Below are 17,094 nucleotides of genomic sequence, written 5' to 3'. Positions count from 1 at the left end.
CTGTATGTGGAGGAGAACACATCACCTGCCAAGTAGACATATTAAAAATGAGCAAGTATGAGATTCAGCAACAGATAGCATAGAAGGGGCAGATTTTTTCAGTACACCACTAAATAATTTGTAGCCTTATTGTGTCATCAACTTTTAAGAAAAACTCCATACTGAAAGTAGCAGGGAGGTTTTTTTTCAAAGTGAAGGAAAAATCTGCATAGTTCTTAATAAAGAATAATTTTTTTCAGTTAGTTTTTACAATATGCTATAAGTGATACACACATTAATATTACATTTACATAAACATAAGTTATTATGTATATTATTTACTACATAAATTATTATGTATATTATGTATATTATTTACTATTGTCCTAAAGCACCTACAGTTATACACAAAGGACCAGATTTTATTGCACCTGTTAGGCATGCAAGTGGACTTATCTGTATATATCACACAGAGAAAACTGCACATTATATAGTTAGCACTTTGGAGCTAGTTGCACATTTTTCATTATGGACTGTATGGCAAAAGTTGGGGATTTGAACACAGGAAATAGATGGCTTAGAAAGGAAACTGCCTGAAAAATGGAATTTAAAAAATGACAGATGAAAAAATGTGTTTGCCTGACCTTGTGAACAGTTAAATGTTCCAGTTACTTAAGGTATATTTGTTAGTTGTCTTTTATGCTTCAGTCTGTAATTTGTTGAATTTCTATGATAGGTCCCAATGGAGTAATGCATTATGTATGTCTCTCTCCTGACAGTGCTGATCAGGCTTTAGACAGATTTGCTATGAAGAAATTCTTCGATGATAAAGTTTCAGTGTTAATGCAGCCATCCCAGAAAAGGTATTGCAGTTGGTTTTAATCTATTTTACTAGTTAAGTAAATGCCATAGTTCTCTGCCTCATGGAGGGAAAGACATTTTCCCTTAGTTTTCAAGAGTCATTTTGCCCCTCCACATCCCTTACACCCCCTAGTTCTGACAGTCTGACTTGTATTAGTGTCTCTTGACTGAGAAGATCTTCCTTTGGATCCACCTGTGTACAGTTAGATAATACTGTGGTATGGAACAAAGGCTTTATCATATGTGTTTGTACTTTCTTGGTCCTTGGCACCAAAGTAGGCCAAATTCATTTTCAGAATCTCTGCAGAAGTTTGTAAAACAGTTTTACCATAGTGTGTGCATGTTGTATACAGATTATATGGTAGGATTTTTATCCTGTGCCGCACTATCTACACATTTTTAGAAGATCTGAAAATAACATGGCCATCATTGATTCATGGCAATAAAACCTATATATCACAGCACAGGATCTTGTATTCTGTTTGTCGCACTATCACCTGCTTTTATCTGCCTTCAGAAATTATTAAGCCATTACTTAGAGCAGATGGTTTGGAAAGTAAATAGGACTTGTGTTCTCTGAGCAGGAAGTCTACCAAATTTAGAAATAAAGTAGCAGACAATTCACTACCAAAAAGAAGAGAGCAGTTTATAGGTGTCTACTAGACCACTGGTGTATAACAGTATAACAAAATCTTCTTTTGAAAGTCTTAAAATTGTGTATTTAACAGTTTTAGCACTTGTTTAAGGAAGAAGATCTCATTTATAGCTATAAAGAACAAAATCATATACTAATAATGAGGCAGAGGCAATTAGCTTTTGTCTGTCTCTTATTGGGAAAAGCTGGACCTATTCTGTGACCTACACTGTTATTGCTGATGTTAAAAATAGCATTGTCCCATAAGACTTTAAACAAATGCTAATAAATATTTAGCCTGGTGAGCTTCTTATTCATTCAGCTCTGTGTCTGCAAATATATCTTGTATTATTAAAATGTGATACACTTGTAAACAGCACGTACTGAGTGCAAAGGCCTGCATCGTGGGAGCAGAAAAAATGAAACAACTGAGTGCTTCCCTCTTCTTCCCCCCCAGATGCCTTCTGTAGTATAAATGGTGGTTTTTAACAACCTCCCCCTTCTGCAAACGTGTTTCCATGAGAACTAAGAATTCTTAAAGCAGTGTCTGCTGACTCTGTCTCATGGCAGCTATTACAACTGTGTTGACAGGACGCTTTAAAGGTTCCTCACTTGTATGCTCTGTAGATGAGCTCTGAAGTAAAAATAAGTATAAAATGCAATATTCTATCTGACATGCTTCTTTGAGATATTTGTTTTAGCTCCTCCAAGACCTCTGAGAGGCACTAATACACCTCCTGACTGGGATTAGCATCCTTTTGTGTTACAACTGATATATAGTATAGTGTAGGACGGAGTTTGCCCAACAGAAGCATTGCCCAGGAACTCAAGAAATACAGTAACTTGTGTGTCAAAATCCACTGCCGATCAAGTCTAGCCTCCTACCTCTGGCTCATTGCAGAGGGGTTGGAACTGCCTCTCAATGTTTTTGTCTGATTTGCCCATGTTGAGCAACTGATGCCATGAAGCATGTGAATAAATTAAATAATGTTTTCTGATTTTTATCTTGCATAACTACTACTATAACTATTACTGGATTTTAAGTTGTCCACAACCTTTGTAATATATAGCTGATTATGGATACATATTATTTAGGTCAATCTTCAAATATTAAAATATGGAATTGCACTCCCATGTCTTATGTACAATATGGCTCCAAAAGCTTAGAGTTCCTGTCTTCTAACCTACTTACTTCTACAATACTTACTTAGGCAGAATTTCAAGTTATTTTGCCTGAATAAGAACTGTAGATTTGGGTCCTTTATATACAAAAGTTGAATTAATGTTTCTTTAAGTTGAATCAAGTATTTGCCTAAAACAGCTGAACAATCAGCTGAAAACACCACAAGAAATGTGCTGGGTGGAGGAACAGGATTCAAACTAGACAGGGGCCTAAGCTTTTGGGCTAGGTAAGGAGACAAGGTGACAAAGATAAAGGGTTGAACCAGTGTCATCAGTGTGGTAATGTCTGACTCCAGCCCCTGCTGCCATGCAGATACAGCAATCTGTTCTACTGCTTGAATAAGTACTCCTGACAGCTTGGAGGATGAAAACAAGAAGCAACATTGACCTTTGCCAATGTCTCCTGTTAAATGACTTGTATATAAAAATAAATCAATTAAAGAAACTAACTCTGCTAAGGCAGCCTCCAATCTAAGGAAGTAAAGACATCATTGTTATAACAAAAATACAACAGTATTGCCAGCTGATCAGCAGGGAATGTAGGAATGTACTAGTCAATTTTGTTTTAGTATTTAATTTTTCTATTTTTAAGAGGGTGAAATTAAACTGATTTAATATTGTGGAGGTGGGGGGAAATTGGTTCAGAATTCTAGTTTAGAATTAGTTCAGAAATCAGTAAAAATTGAAAAGGAAAGGATTTATCTTACATTACCTTGTGTTTTTATTCACTGCATACAGAACAAGTCCCTATGCTCTTCTCTCTTTCCAATAATGGAAAGTATAATTTGCTTCATACAGTGTCTTAGGAGTGTTAACTAGGTATTAATGGGAACTGCAGGGAACTTTGTGCAAGCCACTAACCCACTACCAAGTAGTAGTGACCCGAGTTACAGATAATATGGACTGGAGTTGGTGACCTTTACCAGCTTCCCAAGTTGCCTATTTCCAAAACTGCTAGACTATACTCTTGTGTGTGAGTGCAATGCAAGTGTTACCCAGAACAGCAATACAATTGCCAGCAATTGGAAAACTCGATTAAACAGGAGCATCAGTATGTATTCTGGTGCAGTCTGAATGGGTAAGAGTTAGACCGCTCCCTCCCCTCATGTGAAATAGGTTCTATAGAAGACTGCTCTTTCGGTGGGGTGGTATTGGCATGTTCTCTTGTGGCTAATGAGCTGTGCATTTTCAGGTATGTGCAGTTCTTAAGTGGCCTTCTGTCTGGATCTGTGAAAATGAACACCACCCCGCTCTTCCTGCACTTTGTCATCATTCATGGCATCCCAAGCTTTGACGCTGGAGGAGGTGAAGTATTTTTACACAATGAGTTTTATCAGGGACAAGCAAACTGGTCCTGTGTGCGCATACCATGCTGTGGGATCCTTGCCTCCTAAATAGCTTTGTTCCCTTTGCACGGGAGACTGAGTCCAGCTATTCACCATTGATATCAGGAAAAGCCTCTTCCTGGTCAAACAATGGAAAAAGAGGCAGGGGACTTCCTATAACCCCTTCAGGTCTCTTTCAGCAAGACCCTATTGCTGGTTGTCTGTGGTCTTGGATATTTTAAACTTTCTAAGGCTTGCACCACAGCAAGAAGACCCTAAAGGAACAACAGCAGGCTATGCTTCTTTATAACTATGGCCAAGAAAAATATATTTCTGGGTGCTACTTAAATTTGGGATCAGGAGTATAGCTTTGTGGCCTCATTGCTGCTTAGAACTACTCATTTTTTATTACTATTATTCTGATGAAAACTAAAATATTGGTCATTTTGTCAGAAGAAAAATTCAGAAGTTTTTCTATGGAAAATGTTTAAAACAATTTAATTAAAAAAATTGTTTGGTTATTTCATTCATTTTGTTTCTCATATATTCTTTTCACTTAATCTGGGTTTTTTTGGTCATCTCCCTTCTCTTTAGTTTTTTTCCAGTAGAAAACTGACCCGAGGGAAGGACCAGTTTTACCTTTTCTGTTGGGGGAGGAGAACTCAAAAACTTGAAAAATGTAATTGGAAAATTTCCTCTTAATTCAAATTTTTCTGTAAAAATGTTCAGTTGCTTATTGGGAAAAAAATGTAACAAGAAAAAATCGTTGCTTCCAATTTAGGCAAGGTCTGAATGTGGTGCTGCTTTCATGCAGCCTATACCCAGAAATACTTAAGTATATGAACTTTAAAAAATAATAATTCACAAAAGAAATAATAAACACGTATGATTTTTTTACAATGTTTTTTACAGTGTGTCGGCCCTTTTTGAAACTGTACCAGGCTATGCAACCCATTTATACATCAGGAATATAGTAAGTATTGGTAACATCTTTCCCTGATTTTCTTTCCCCATTCTTTCAGTTGCAATAAGAAACTAATTCCTCTCTCTCTCTCTCTCTCTCTTTCTTTTAAAAGAAGGTCACATTTACTTAAACTTCTCTTTTCTTCTCTTTCTTGTTAAGTAGCTTAGGTCCAGAAAATCAAAGCAGGGTTTGCATTGCTATTGAGCCAGCCCAACTACTGAAGGGAGACATTATGGTAAGTACTTGAGTCACATGCCACAAAATTAACTGCATCTACTAGATAGTGAGCTAAACAGTAGGACAGTGTATCATCATTTTTGCATTCTTGTATAAACAGAATGAGAAAATAGTCTTTAAGACACAAAGAAATAGGCTATTAAGCTAACCTTCTTATGCTTTTATTTTAAGTAAAATTTTTCTTCAAAGTATGACCGTTTTAAGAAAATAAAATATATCATTACCACCAAGTAAGATCCATAGCCAGAAGTCTATTTGTTTTCGATGTACTTTGAAGTAAATGTTTGACAGGTGTTGAGTTTTGAAATAGAGGGAGAATCTACCAGCCTTTGAATACTTCCAGCATCCACACATATATAACAAACACTCTTTGTATAATACACAGTGTTTGCATGTGAGATATGCAAAATACAGTTATATCATTTATAAAGCCACTATTTTTCACTTGTTCACAATATTCTGAAAAGAAAGCAGATATACAAATAAAATAAAGAAGAAATCAAATCAAGAAAAAAACTAAGTCTGTATATCTTCCAAACATTTTCCATTGAATATACCCTATGGGTAGTGGTAGGACCATAATATACTTCTCCTACGTGAATTTTCCTCCCATCCCCTGCACTGCCAGTATGTTTCAGAATTTTTTTCATTTTTTTCTGAAAAACATTGGAAATGAAATATAAGGAACATTTTTCCTCTTTTCCCCTCCATTTAGCTTTTATCTCTTTTCCTTCACTCCCTCTTTCTTTTTTCACTCTCTGTACCACTTCCACTGGAAAGTGAGAGAGAGAATTTCTAATAAGTCCTACACTAAAGTGCCCACTGCTAGGAGTATGTGCGTCACTGCCTAGGTTTAGAAGGGTAGAGGAAAGAGGCAATAACCAACTTCCATTTGAATTTCTTTGTTTACTGGTTTGTTATACTAATAATAATGTGTGAAAGTGTGTATATAAAAAATAACCCCACCTATTTCTTTCAGAAGGCTTTTACTCTCAAACCTCTTTGCAAATGAGGGCAATATAATTATCCCCATGCGGTTATGGGAGGCAATTTTCTGAGCAAACCAGTGCCTTATTCTATATTATTTCTTAAACAAAAGTATTAACTCTAATTATGAATATTAAGATACAAACTAAACCATCAGTGGCTTCAGAAAATGAAGCCAACTCAATAAGACTTGTTGTAATAATAATAATAATAATAATGATAATATATTATTATATATACATATAAAGATTCTGAAGTCTGTGCTGAGGCTAGGTTCCAGGGGGCTTGTTTGATATGAACCTATTATTGTATCTATTGCTGGGCTCATTTATTTATTTGATTTATTGTAAGCCACTGTCCGCAAAGCATCTTAGGGTGGCTTACAATAAAAGTATCATCATAAAAATATTTAAATTATAAAATAATTTTCTGAACAATATCCAAAGACTTAATCCTACCTGCTAAAAACCTGCCCAAATAAGAAGGTCTTACACCACTTCTGAAAGACGCCCAAGTTTGGGCTCTGGTGGGCCTCAAAGGGAAGGGAGTTTCAAAGCTGAAGAGTGACTACCATGAACAACCTCCATTGTGTTTTTGCCAAGCAAATTTGGTGCACACACGGTACTTGCAGGAGGCTCTTCTTGACTGACCTTAGGGATAGTGATTGAAAAAAGGGAGGAGTGGGTCCCTTAGGTATGTAGGGCCCAGGCCATTTAGGGTTTCATAGGTCAAGAAAAGCACCTTGAATTATGTCCAGAAAGCTATTGGAATCCAGTGCAGACTCCGGAGTACTGGTGAAATGTTCTTCTAGTAACCCACTTCTGTCAGAAAGTAGGCTTCTTTGTCTTTCACAAGCGATAGCTTCTGAATGGTCTTCAGTGGCAGCCACATGTAGGGTGCATTGCGATTGTCTAGTCTCAAGTTTACAAAGGCATGGATGACAGGGGCCAGATCTAAATCTGAAAGAAAGGGTCATGACTTTCTCACCTGCATAGCATGACCCTGATAGGCACAGTTGCCACCCTAGTCATTCATTCCCAGTTCTTATCACCTTCCTCTAGCCATTCCATCTCATCCTGTCCCCAGGGCTGACAGTCCACACAGACCCAGTTTCATTGGGGAAAGCTAGGGGAGATGTCTTAAGCCTGCACCTTGGACACAGATTGGACAGACAAACAAATGGAAAAGAATCCTACTCCAGCCTGTAGATTTCTTTGTTGCCTTTCATGCAGGAGAGCATCCTCCACTCACCCAGCCCAGGCTTGCTTTTCAACCCCTCATTCAAATTTTCCGTTAAATAAACAGTTCAGTACACATTCCCTCCCATCCCCACCCACTCCAACACTCACCCAGAGAAATCTCTTCCTACTTCCTCTAACATCCCTCCCAAAACTGTACCTCTCTGTCACAGGGTGTCTCTGTACCTGGCTGTCCCTAAAGTTACCCCCATTCCCCCCAGCAAATATATTATATAATGACTTGTCTCATGCAGAAAATTTTAAAGGCAGTATTTTAATAAATAGTGCACAGGAGCACGAGATAAATTCAGAAATGCTCCTCTGTTCTTGTGGAAAAACTGCCTTGGCATACATAAATGTGCATAGATACATCTCAGCATATGTCCTTGTCTCATAGTTCTTCTATATCCAGGCCCCAAGGTCATTGTTTCAAGATCCGCAATTTAGTTTTACATATAATGTTTATGTAAAGCCTAAATTAAGCCATGCTGAAAGATGCTTCTATTTTCTGTCTCCTATTCATTTGCTAAATAAAAGTTCCAGATCAAATTAGTTCATTTTATGTAAGCTATTACTGATTATAAACAGCTGCTGATTTGCATACATCATCTCCTCATGGCATAATTAGTTTACATCTTACTAAGTGCTTTGGATATCTGGAGTTAGGAAGATGAATTCTGTAGGCTTGTAGTACTCTGTTCAACTCTACAAAATGATGCGAATTAAAGATGGGGAGATCTTCGTTCTCCAGTCAGTACAGATTTTTTTTTCCTCATAGCATCTGCTCAAGTGTTTTGTGATCAAATCATGCACTTTCCACCTTTTCTTTGAGGAGAGTATACCAGTTTAATGGATTTGAGTCTAATGCTTTTGATGTTTAGCCTGTATATCCTTAGTTGAAATTCAGTCCCCTATGAAAAAATGAACAAGAACTAATTCTTTGCTAGCACTGGTCAAACGTGCATATGGGTAAAGTAAGGCATGAACAGAAAGGTTAGATTCAGACAGGCCAACTAGATGCTCTATTGATGTCTTTTGGCTCTACAATCTGTTAAGCTATTAAATAACTCAGGCATTTCACTCTTAAATTGACAGAGATCATGTAGATTTTATTTCAGAAAGGAATGTTGGTTCAGCCTGCTTTCTAATTCCTCTGTCAACAGCCAGCACAAACAGCAATGCGTTTAAGATGTAAGTTCAGATCTGGATTTTAAATATGCCAGAGTTTGGGCCATATAAGATTTTCAGTTTCGGACTCAAATTCATCTTTTAGCAGCCAGGGAAACAACATGGGCTCAGTGAAGTGGGAGGGAAAGGCAGCACCTAACCAGATAAGGCAGTGTTTTTCATGTCAGTGTTTTACAAAACCAAGAATGAAAGATTTTTTGCCAAAATGTAGGCCCCCATCCTTCAGTGATCCCCTACATAAAGCCTCATTCTACATGGTCCATTGCAGGTTCAGGGCTCAGGTTCACAGTGCAAGAACTCATCTGCATAAGATCCTTGACTTTATACTGGCCCAAATCAACAGCAGCTTCATGAAGACACATCGCCCTGTGTATTTAATGAAAAATAGAAAGGATCAAAAAGTGATTGGGTCCATGTCAGTGTAAAAAGTTAGTTGGCCAGTTCATCAGTAAAGGGAGACAAAAGTATTTTTCAGGTGCCAGGCCCTCTCCTTTGCCTCCTGCCAGTATCTGTGGCTTACAGTTGAGTGCTCCTTTTTAACACTGCTCCTCCTATCACAACTTCTAGCACATAGGATCTACACAAGCAGCAGGATGACCCGACACACATTCACAGAATAGAGAAATGTGTAAATGTATACTTGATTTTGAACATAGGAGTAATATAAACAGCTGCTGACTTTGACTTGGATGGAAGTTTTTGCAGCCTTAAAATTAACCATTAGCCTTAAAATTAACCATTAACTTAAATTCATGTGAGAAGCAGTGTTTGGTAATATCTTTTATTTGACCAGCTATCTCTTTGGTGTTAGACAAGCTTTCAGGCACAAAATGCTTTTCCTCGCATCTGGGAAAGAAGCAGATACAGCCTTGGATACAGGCTGTACAAAGAAGAGATACAACCTTGGATACAGTGTTTGAGCCCGAAAGCTTGCAAAAACTTTTTTTTTTTTTGCATTTTCCTAGTTAACCTAATAAAAGGTATCATTTCTGAACCAAGAGTTCTAGATTTTTGCATTTCTTTTAGTCTCAGACCAACACGGCTACTAAATACATCCCTGAAACATGGAAGATGCTGAATTTTAGCCCGTTTTGGATTTTTAAACTTCATTGCAGAACAAGGTTTTTAAACCACCCTGCTTGTCATCTGACACCGGGATGGAATCCTACCTGATCCACACAACAAAGAGCAACTCGGAACAACTCACAGACACTTTCATGGACCCAGAGGGACAGATGTTCCATCTCCAGCTCCCCCTGTGCAAAAGTGAAGTTTATTTCCTACCTATGGGGACTTTTTACCATCTTTAATTTTCCCAGAGCCTGATAAAGGGTGTTTGAGCCTGAAAGCTTGCAGAAAAAGAATTGGGGGTTTTTTGTGATTTCCTAGTTGGTCTAATAAAAAGTATCATTTTTTAACCGAGAGTTCTAGATTTTTACATTTGAACTTACTAAGGGTGCACTTCATCCTATCTTCCAAGTCACTGATGAAGATATTGAACAAAGCTGCCCCCCAGACTGATCCCTGGGGCACTCAACTTGATACCAGCTGCCAACTAAGTATTAGCCCATTGATCACTACCCTCTGAGTCTGTTGATCCAGTTTTCTATCTACCTTGTAGTCAAGTCATCCAACCCATACTTCCTTACCTTTCTTGCAAGAATGTTGTGGGAGACTGTATCAAAAGTCTTGCTAAAGTCAATGTATATCATGTCCAGTGTTCTACCCGCATCCAGTCAGTCATCTCATCATAGAAGGCAGTCAGGTTGGTCAGGTATGACTTGCCCTTGGTGAATCCATGCTGACTGTTTCTAATCACCAACTTCTTCTCCAAGTACTTAGAAATGGAATCCTTGAGGACCTGCTCCATGATATTTCCAGGGACTGAAGTGAGGCTGACCAGTCTATAGTTTCCCTGACCCTCCTTCTTCCCTTTCTTAAAAATTGGCACTGTATTTGCCCTTTTTCAGTCATCCAGGACCTCTCCCAATTGCTACAAGTGTGCAGTCACATCAGCCAACTCGCTCAGCACCCTCGGGTTCATCATGTCCGGCCCCATGGACTTGTACACATCCAGCTAAATAGTCCCTAACCTGTTCTTTTGCTCACCTCCTCCCCAAACTGTGCTGTCAGCTACAAAAGTCTAGGAGCTGAATTTGCACATGAAGATTGAGGTGAAGAAGGCATTGAGTACTTCAGTCTTTTCTGCATCATCTGTCACTAGGCTGCTTCCCCCATTTAGTAAAGTAACCACAATTTCTCTGATCTTCCTCTTATTTCTGACATACTTGTACCCTTCTTGTTACCCTTCATGTCCCTTGCTAAATGCAACTCCAGTTGCTCTTTGGCCTTCATAGGTATGTCCGCACATGCACTTGCAGCAGCTCAAATAGAAGCAGTGCAAATTTGAGCCAGGGCTTTTTGCCTTAGTGCACATGCTCAGACGTGCACTTTGTTGTGGAGCAAATTGTGCCACTTGGGGCAAAATAACCCTACCTGGCTCCTTCCGGATCTGCAGCCAGAGGGAGTTAGACCCCAGGGCCAGCACCTGTGCTGTGCCCAGCAGTATAAAAAACTGCCCTGTCCTGGCCCCATCAGTACTAAAAGCTGCCTTGGCAAGTCGCTCAGGGCTACTTGCTCTCAGGAGTTTCTGAGGCCCAGCCAATTGGTATCTGGGGACACTACCCCTTGTGCCAGCTGGACTGCTGAAGCAGCCCTGAGCGTTCCCTGCACCCTTTACCCACTGCAGCAGTCTGGCAGTAGGGTGGGGGCTGCTGGCTGGCTGTGACCTGCTGCACACCTGGCAGACCCAGATGGAGACTGCACAGCCAGTAGAGGCATCTGCCCCTCTGGGCTCACTGCCAGCGGGCTGTGGCTATAGAGTTAGCCTTTGTGTGGCACTACTGCCATGTGTGGGCAGCTATTGCCCGGAAGATGTTCCGGGTGTGGTGGCCTCCTTTGAACTGTAAAAGCATGTTGGGCCAGGAGGTCAGCCACAGATGGCTGGGTCCAAGGTGCCACTCTGAGCAGGCAGGGTCCTGCCACTGGCCTCCCTAGCAGGAATTCTGGTGTTCCCTATTTGAAAAATGAAAAATCCCTGATAAGAAAAATCCCAGTCACTCTGTAAAATTACCCAAAATCCATGTTCCTCCACAATTAAAACAACAGACTGCTATAAAGAGAGAGAGAGAGAGTGAGACATAGAAACAGTGGGAAAATGTTTTATTGATATATCTACAGTGTTAAAGCAATTTGAAAACTACTAGTGTCTATCATAATAAAGTGAACTCTAAATAAATGTTTAATGAATTCATGAATACATGAATGTATAAATTTGCTCCCCCCCCACAGGGGCTACGGCCCTCCCCCCAACAGGGACCAAATGGCCCCTGCACAAGCTACCACCACCCCTACAGGGCCCACGTGTCTCACCGCAGCCCCCTGATTGCTGTCCCACCTGGTCCCATCCCCCACCGGCTGCTGCAGCCCCCACCCCGATGGCTACCCAACCCAGCCCCAGCCCCCACTTGCAACACCAGGCCTCCATGGCTGCCCCCCCAACCCTAGGCACTGTCACTGTAAGAGAAAAAAAAGCCTGTACTCACCTTAGAAGCAGGGGCAGTGGGGGCTCCAGGGCCTCCTGGCAGAGCCCCCCAGACAGCACAGAGCCGCAGGGGGTTGCAGGGCCCGGGCTGGGGCCACTGGGGCTGTCTCCCTGCCCAGCGCTGTGTGAATGGAGCCCCAGTGACACAGACGGCAGTTAGAACTGCCGGTAAGCACTGGGGGTTTTTTTTTGGTGGGGGGGGGGTGGTATTGTGGGGAAGCTGGGCGGGCAGGGATCAGTGGCTTCAGGGGGATGGGGACAGGCAGGGCAGGGATCGGGCAGGCAGGGAGTGGGGCCAGGCAGGAAAGGGATCGGGAGTCTGAGGGGCAGGTAGGGGGTGGGGTCAGACAGGGCAGGGATTGGGGGTGGGGGGGGCGCTGGCAGGGGATGGGGCTGGGCAGGAAAGGGATCGGGGGGTCTTGGGGGACAGGTGAGGGATGGGGTTGAGCAGGGCTGGGGGGGGCGGGGGGAGTGGGCGGGGCCTGCAGGGGCCTCACCCATAGTCCACTTCCCCCTCCTCCAGCCCGCCGACCCCTTACTGACCAGCACTGGAGCCCTGCTGCTGGCACACTGCCTACCCTGTCCTGCCCTGCATGGGCAGGCAGCATACTTCAACACCAGGTTGAGGGCCAACCACAGAGACACTCTGGCAGCCAGAGTGTCTCTGTGGAGGACCCAGCCTCTGGCCCTGCCCCACTTTTTTTAACTTCATTTTTTTTAGACTCTTAGATATCCAGGGGTCTAATTTTGCCCCTGCATTGCAGACTTGCAGCAGGGGGAACCTGTTCCTGTTCCTGCACGTGCCTCTTGCAGCATCTCAAAGGGGTTTGAGATGCTGCAGGAGGCACGTGCAGGCTCGTCTGGATGCATCCTATGAGTTCATCCCTGCATGCCTGAGCATACTCTTATACTCCTCCCTAGTTATTTTTCCATGTTTCTACTTCTTTTAAGCTTCCTTGTTTGTGTTTTAGCTCACACCTGCTAAGCCAGGCTAGTCTTCTGTCATACTTGCTAGTCTTTCTGCATATTGGGATGGTTTGTTCCTGTGCCCTCAGTAAAATTTCTTTGAAATAGTCAGCTCTCCTGGATTCCTTTCCTCCTTAGACTAGCCTCCCAGGGATCCTGGCCATCGGTTCCCTTAGTGAGTTGAAGTCTGCTTTTCTGAAGTCCAGGATCCTTACTCTACTGCTCACCTTCCCTTCCTCAGGATCATGAACTCAATCATCTTATGGTCACTGCTGCCCAAATTGCTATCCACTACTATATTCCCCACCAATTCCTCCCTGTTTGTGAGCAGCAGGGCAAGAAGAACACGGCCCCTAATCGTCCTCTCCAGCCCTTGCAGCAGGAAGTTGTCCCCAGCACGCTTCAAAAACTTCCTGGATTGCCTGCTATATTGCTGCTATATTGTCCTCCCAGCAAATGTCAAGGTGATTGAAGGCCTCCATGAGAACCTGGACCAGTGATCGGGAAACTTCTGCTAGCTATTTGAAGAAAGACTCACCCATGTCATCTTCCTGGTTGGGTGGTCTATAGCACTCACACTTCACAACTTTGCCCTTGTTGCTCTCCCCTTGGACTCTAACCCAGAGATTTTCAACAAGGCTATCTCCAGTTTCATACTGGAGGTCTGAGCAATCATACAGCACAACTCCTCCTCTTCTCCCCTGCCTGTCCTTCCTGAACAGTGTATACCCATCCATGACAGTATTGCAGCCATTTGAGCTATCCCACCAAGTCTCTTTTATTCTAATCGCATCATAGTTCTGTGACTGCAAGGACTTCTAATTCTTCCTGCTCATTTCCCAGGCTCCGTGCACTTGTGTACAGAGACTTGGAAGTAACAAACTAATTACCTACTTTCTTAGGAAGAATGAGAAGGCCTCTGCTTTGATCTTCATCCCCCAGACAACCTAATTTAAAGCCCTCCTCACTAGGTTAGTGATCCTGTCTACAAAGATACTCCTCCCTTTTGTTGTCAGGTGGATCCCTTCATCTAGCAGTCCTTCTTCTTGGAACAACATCCCATGAGCAAAGAAGCTAAAGCCTTAGTGGTGACAACCTCTGCACAGCCATGCATTGACTTTTGCCACCTGAAGTCACTTCCCTTGCCCTGGAAGTACTCCTTTTGGAAAGGGGGGTTGCCATTTTGGAACCAGGAAAAAACCCAACAAACCATATACTAAAAAAATTTAACACCTACTATAACATATTTTAATTTTATTTAAAAAAATATTTTGTTCTGATTTGTGTGTTTGCTTTGTGTATATAGAGGTGATTGCATAATAGCTCAAAATACAGTCTTGGGGGGTAGGGGTGGTGTGCTTGAGGAAGGGTATAGGTGTATGTGTGGTTGGGGGTGGGTATAGGGAGTGTTGGATATGGGGAGATGTCAGGGGCAAGGGGGGCCCTTGAAATCTCCAGAGCTGCATGTGGTGGCAATGAGTGGGGCCAGCCTCATAGCTCTCAGCTCCCTGTGCTCCCACCTGAGTCCCTGTCTGCATGCAGCAGCAGCATGTGGGACCAGCCCAACCCAGCCCCATAGCATGCATCTCCTGTGCTCCTACCCAAGTCCCTGGCTGCACGTGGTGGCAGCATGTGGGAGCAGCCTGACCCAGCCCTACCCAACCAGCCCAACCCATAGCAGTGCATGGCTCCCCATGCTCCCAGTCCCCTTTCCCCCAGTGGGAGTCCCTGGCCCGCAACTCAGTGGGGCCCTTACCTAAATTTCCACTCTGGCAGGGAGGGAAGAGCTGGACAGCCACAAGTTTACCAAGCAAAAGCCTCTGCCAGACAGAAGCTTCTTGTCTCCAGCGCCCCCTACCTTTGGCCTGGGGTGGGTGAGGCCAGACTAGGGTGGGGTTTGGTTGCTTATTAACCAGAGCTGCACCTCCTGCATGGAGGCGTTAGCTTTCAGAGAGGCAGGCGAGGGCCAGGGCCCATGATAATTCTTCCAATTTACAAAAGGGCCCCGCAGGCCAGATGGAATTGCTTGCCAAGTCAGATGCAGCCCACAGGCTGTATTTTGCCTGCCCCTGCTTTAATTGACCTACTTACACTGTGCTGAAAGTCAGATTTGGGAATAGAAGCAAAGGCTCAGAACCTGTCCTGTCTCTAAGATGTCTAAGCATTTGCCTCCACCCCCCCCCACCCCCAAAAGTATGCGTCTTGCCTCAGGAGGCCAATCCTATTTATTCCAAGGAGATGTAGAGCTCTCCATTATCTCTCTAGGCATCCTTCCAACATACTGGGATCCAGCTGAGTCCAAGGGGAGATGTCCACATGAACTTGTGCATCAGAGGGAGGAGGAGAGGAAGCGGGGCCTACCCACATACTGCACCATTTCCTATGCAAGGATTATTTAATCAAAATTCATAAATAGCATTGGAAGCAACAGAAAGAACTCAAGGCTTTCCTCCTAGACGAGTGCCCTCCATCTTATTTGCTGTCTTATAGTTCTGTGACTCTTGCATTTCTTTTTCCCAGTGGCCTAGATCAGCTGTGTTTGCCCCATCATTGGATTCTAGGATACTGTCCCAGTAAATGGGAGATATGTATTCAAATCCCCTCTAGCTGAATAGTATCTAAAATCCAGGTCTTCCACTGTACACAGTTGTCCTAACCCTAGGCCAAGGGGGACAACCTTTTTGGCAGGCGTGCCACAAAGCCTCTTAACCTCCCTGAAGTGCCACGGCCATCCCCCTCCCCTGCCCAGTCTACTGCTTTACTTTCTGTTCCCTGCCCTGTGTCCCTGCATCAGATGTTCTGCTCTCTGCTTCCACTGCTTTGCTTTCTGCTCCCTGCCCTATCTGCCACTGTGTTGCCTGTCCCCAAACTGGTCTGCCACGTGCCACACATGGAGGCTTCCTGTGCAACTTGTGGCATATGTGCCACAAATTGGCCACCTCCCTGTGTTAAGCTATTGAGCAAAAGGTGAGTAGGCTCTTAGCTTCCTCCCATAGCAGAATTGAAAACTGCTTTTTTATAAAGTGCTCATGAAAAATTAGCACAAAAACCTTATTCTTTGTAAATGGCAATATATTGATAATGAACAAGTACCATATGAAATGTTGTTTCATAGTAAATTATACTTAGCATGTTGTTTTCTTCCAGAATTTCTGTGTTAAAGTCTTAGGCCATTTTCAGCCTTGTTTTATATGCTGACCCATGATTAAGTTTGCTGTTCAATCAAGTAAAATGGATAGTATGCTGTAGTTCATGTGCAGGCATAGTCTTTTAATCCAAGGCTGTTGAACACCTGCTTTTCTCTCAGTCTTTTCCCATGGTATAAATGTGAATGGTAAAGTTTAGGAAAAATAGCCAATTCTGAAATTAAAGAATAAATATATAAATAAATTAAATAGAATTTTTAAGATGCCAGATCATTAAAAACACACAAGGATAGACTTACTATAATTTATGGTAACACTTATAATTTCCAGGACACCACTGAGACAGGCAGTGCAAAAGTGTGTAGTGAGAGAGAACGTTATCATGTACATGGGTAAGGCAGACAACAAATGGGAAAGGAAGCAACACAGAGAGATGAAGTGATTCGGTAAAGGTCAAGTAGCAGCTCAGTGGCAGAGCATGAACTAGAACTTCCGCATCCAGGTTCAGTATCCTGGCTCCTGGACTATGCTTCCTCCAGTTAGCCTGCTTGTGTATTCAGGATCACAATATAAGTGTTTTTTAAGTGTTTTAGAAAATGAGTGTACAATTTCTGGGTTTGTGTTACTGTTTACACATAGTGCGCTACACTAATGCCCTGACCCAGGAAAACATGCTTAATTAAACATGCTTAGTTTTAAGCATGCATGTAATCCATCTGAAGCCATTCTGGTCATTCATGTACTTAAATCTAAGCCACTGCTGAAGTGTTTAAGTGGGGTGGA

General features: G+C 42.4%; 1 protein-coding gene across 19 annotated transcripts in view; it reads left to right on the top strand.

Annotated features, from left to right (window-relative positions):
- TNS3 (tensin 3) overlaps positions 1 to 17,094 on the top strand; it is a 571,451-nt gene that overhangs the window by 387,812 nt on the left and 166,545 nt on the right. For 18 of the 19 annotated variants that reach the window (XM_059728559.1, XM_059728554.1, XM_059728556.1 and 15 more), the window contains 4 exons: positions 759 to 842; positions 3,849 to 3,961; positions 4,894 to 4,954; positions 5,105 to 5,180. In XM_059728559.1, coding sequence (XP_059584542.1) covers positions 759 to 842; positions 3,849 to 3,961; positions 4,894 to 4,954; positions 5,105 to 5,180 — 334 coding nt within the window. The remainder of the gene's footprint in view (positions 1 to 758; positions 843 to 3,848; positions 3,962 to 4,893; positions 4,955 to 5,104; positions 5,181 to 17,094) is intronic. The other variant, XM_059728557.1, reaches the window with a different exon arrangement.

The sequence above is a fragment of the Alligator mississippiensis genome, chromosome 5, assembly GCF_030867095.1.
Source record: "Alligator mississippiensis isolate rAllMis1 chromosome 5, rAllMis1, whole genome shotgun sequence".
Classification (NCBI taxonomy): Eukaryota; Metazoa; Chordata; order Crocodylia; family Alligatoridae; genus Alligator; species Alligator mississippiensis.
Note: the sequence above shows the minus strand (reverse complement) of the source record. Positions and strands in the feature narration are given on the sequence as shown.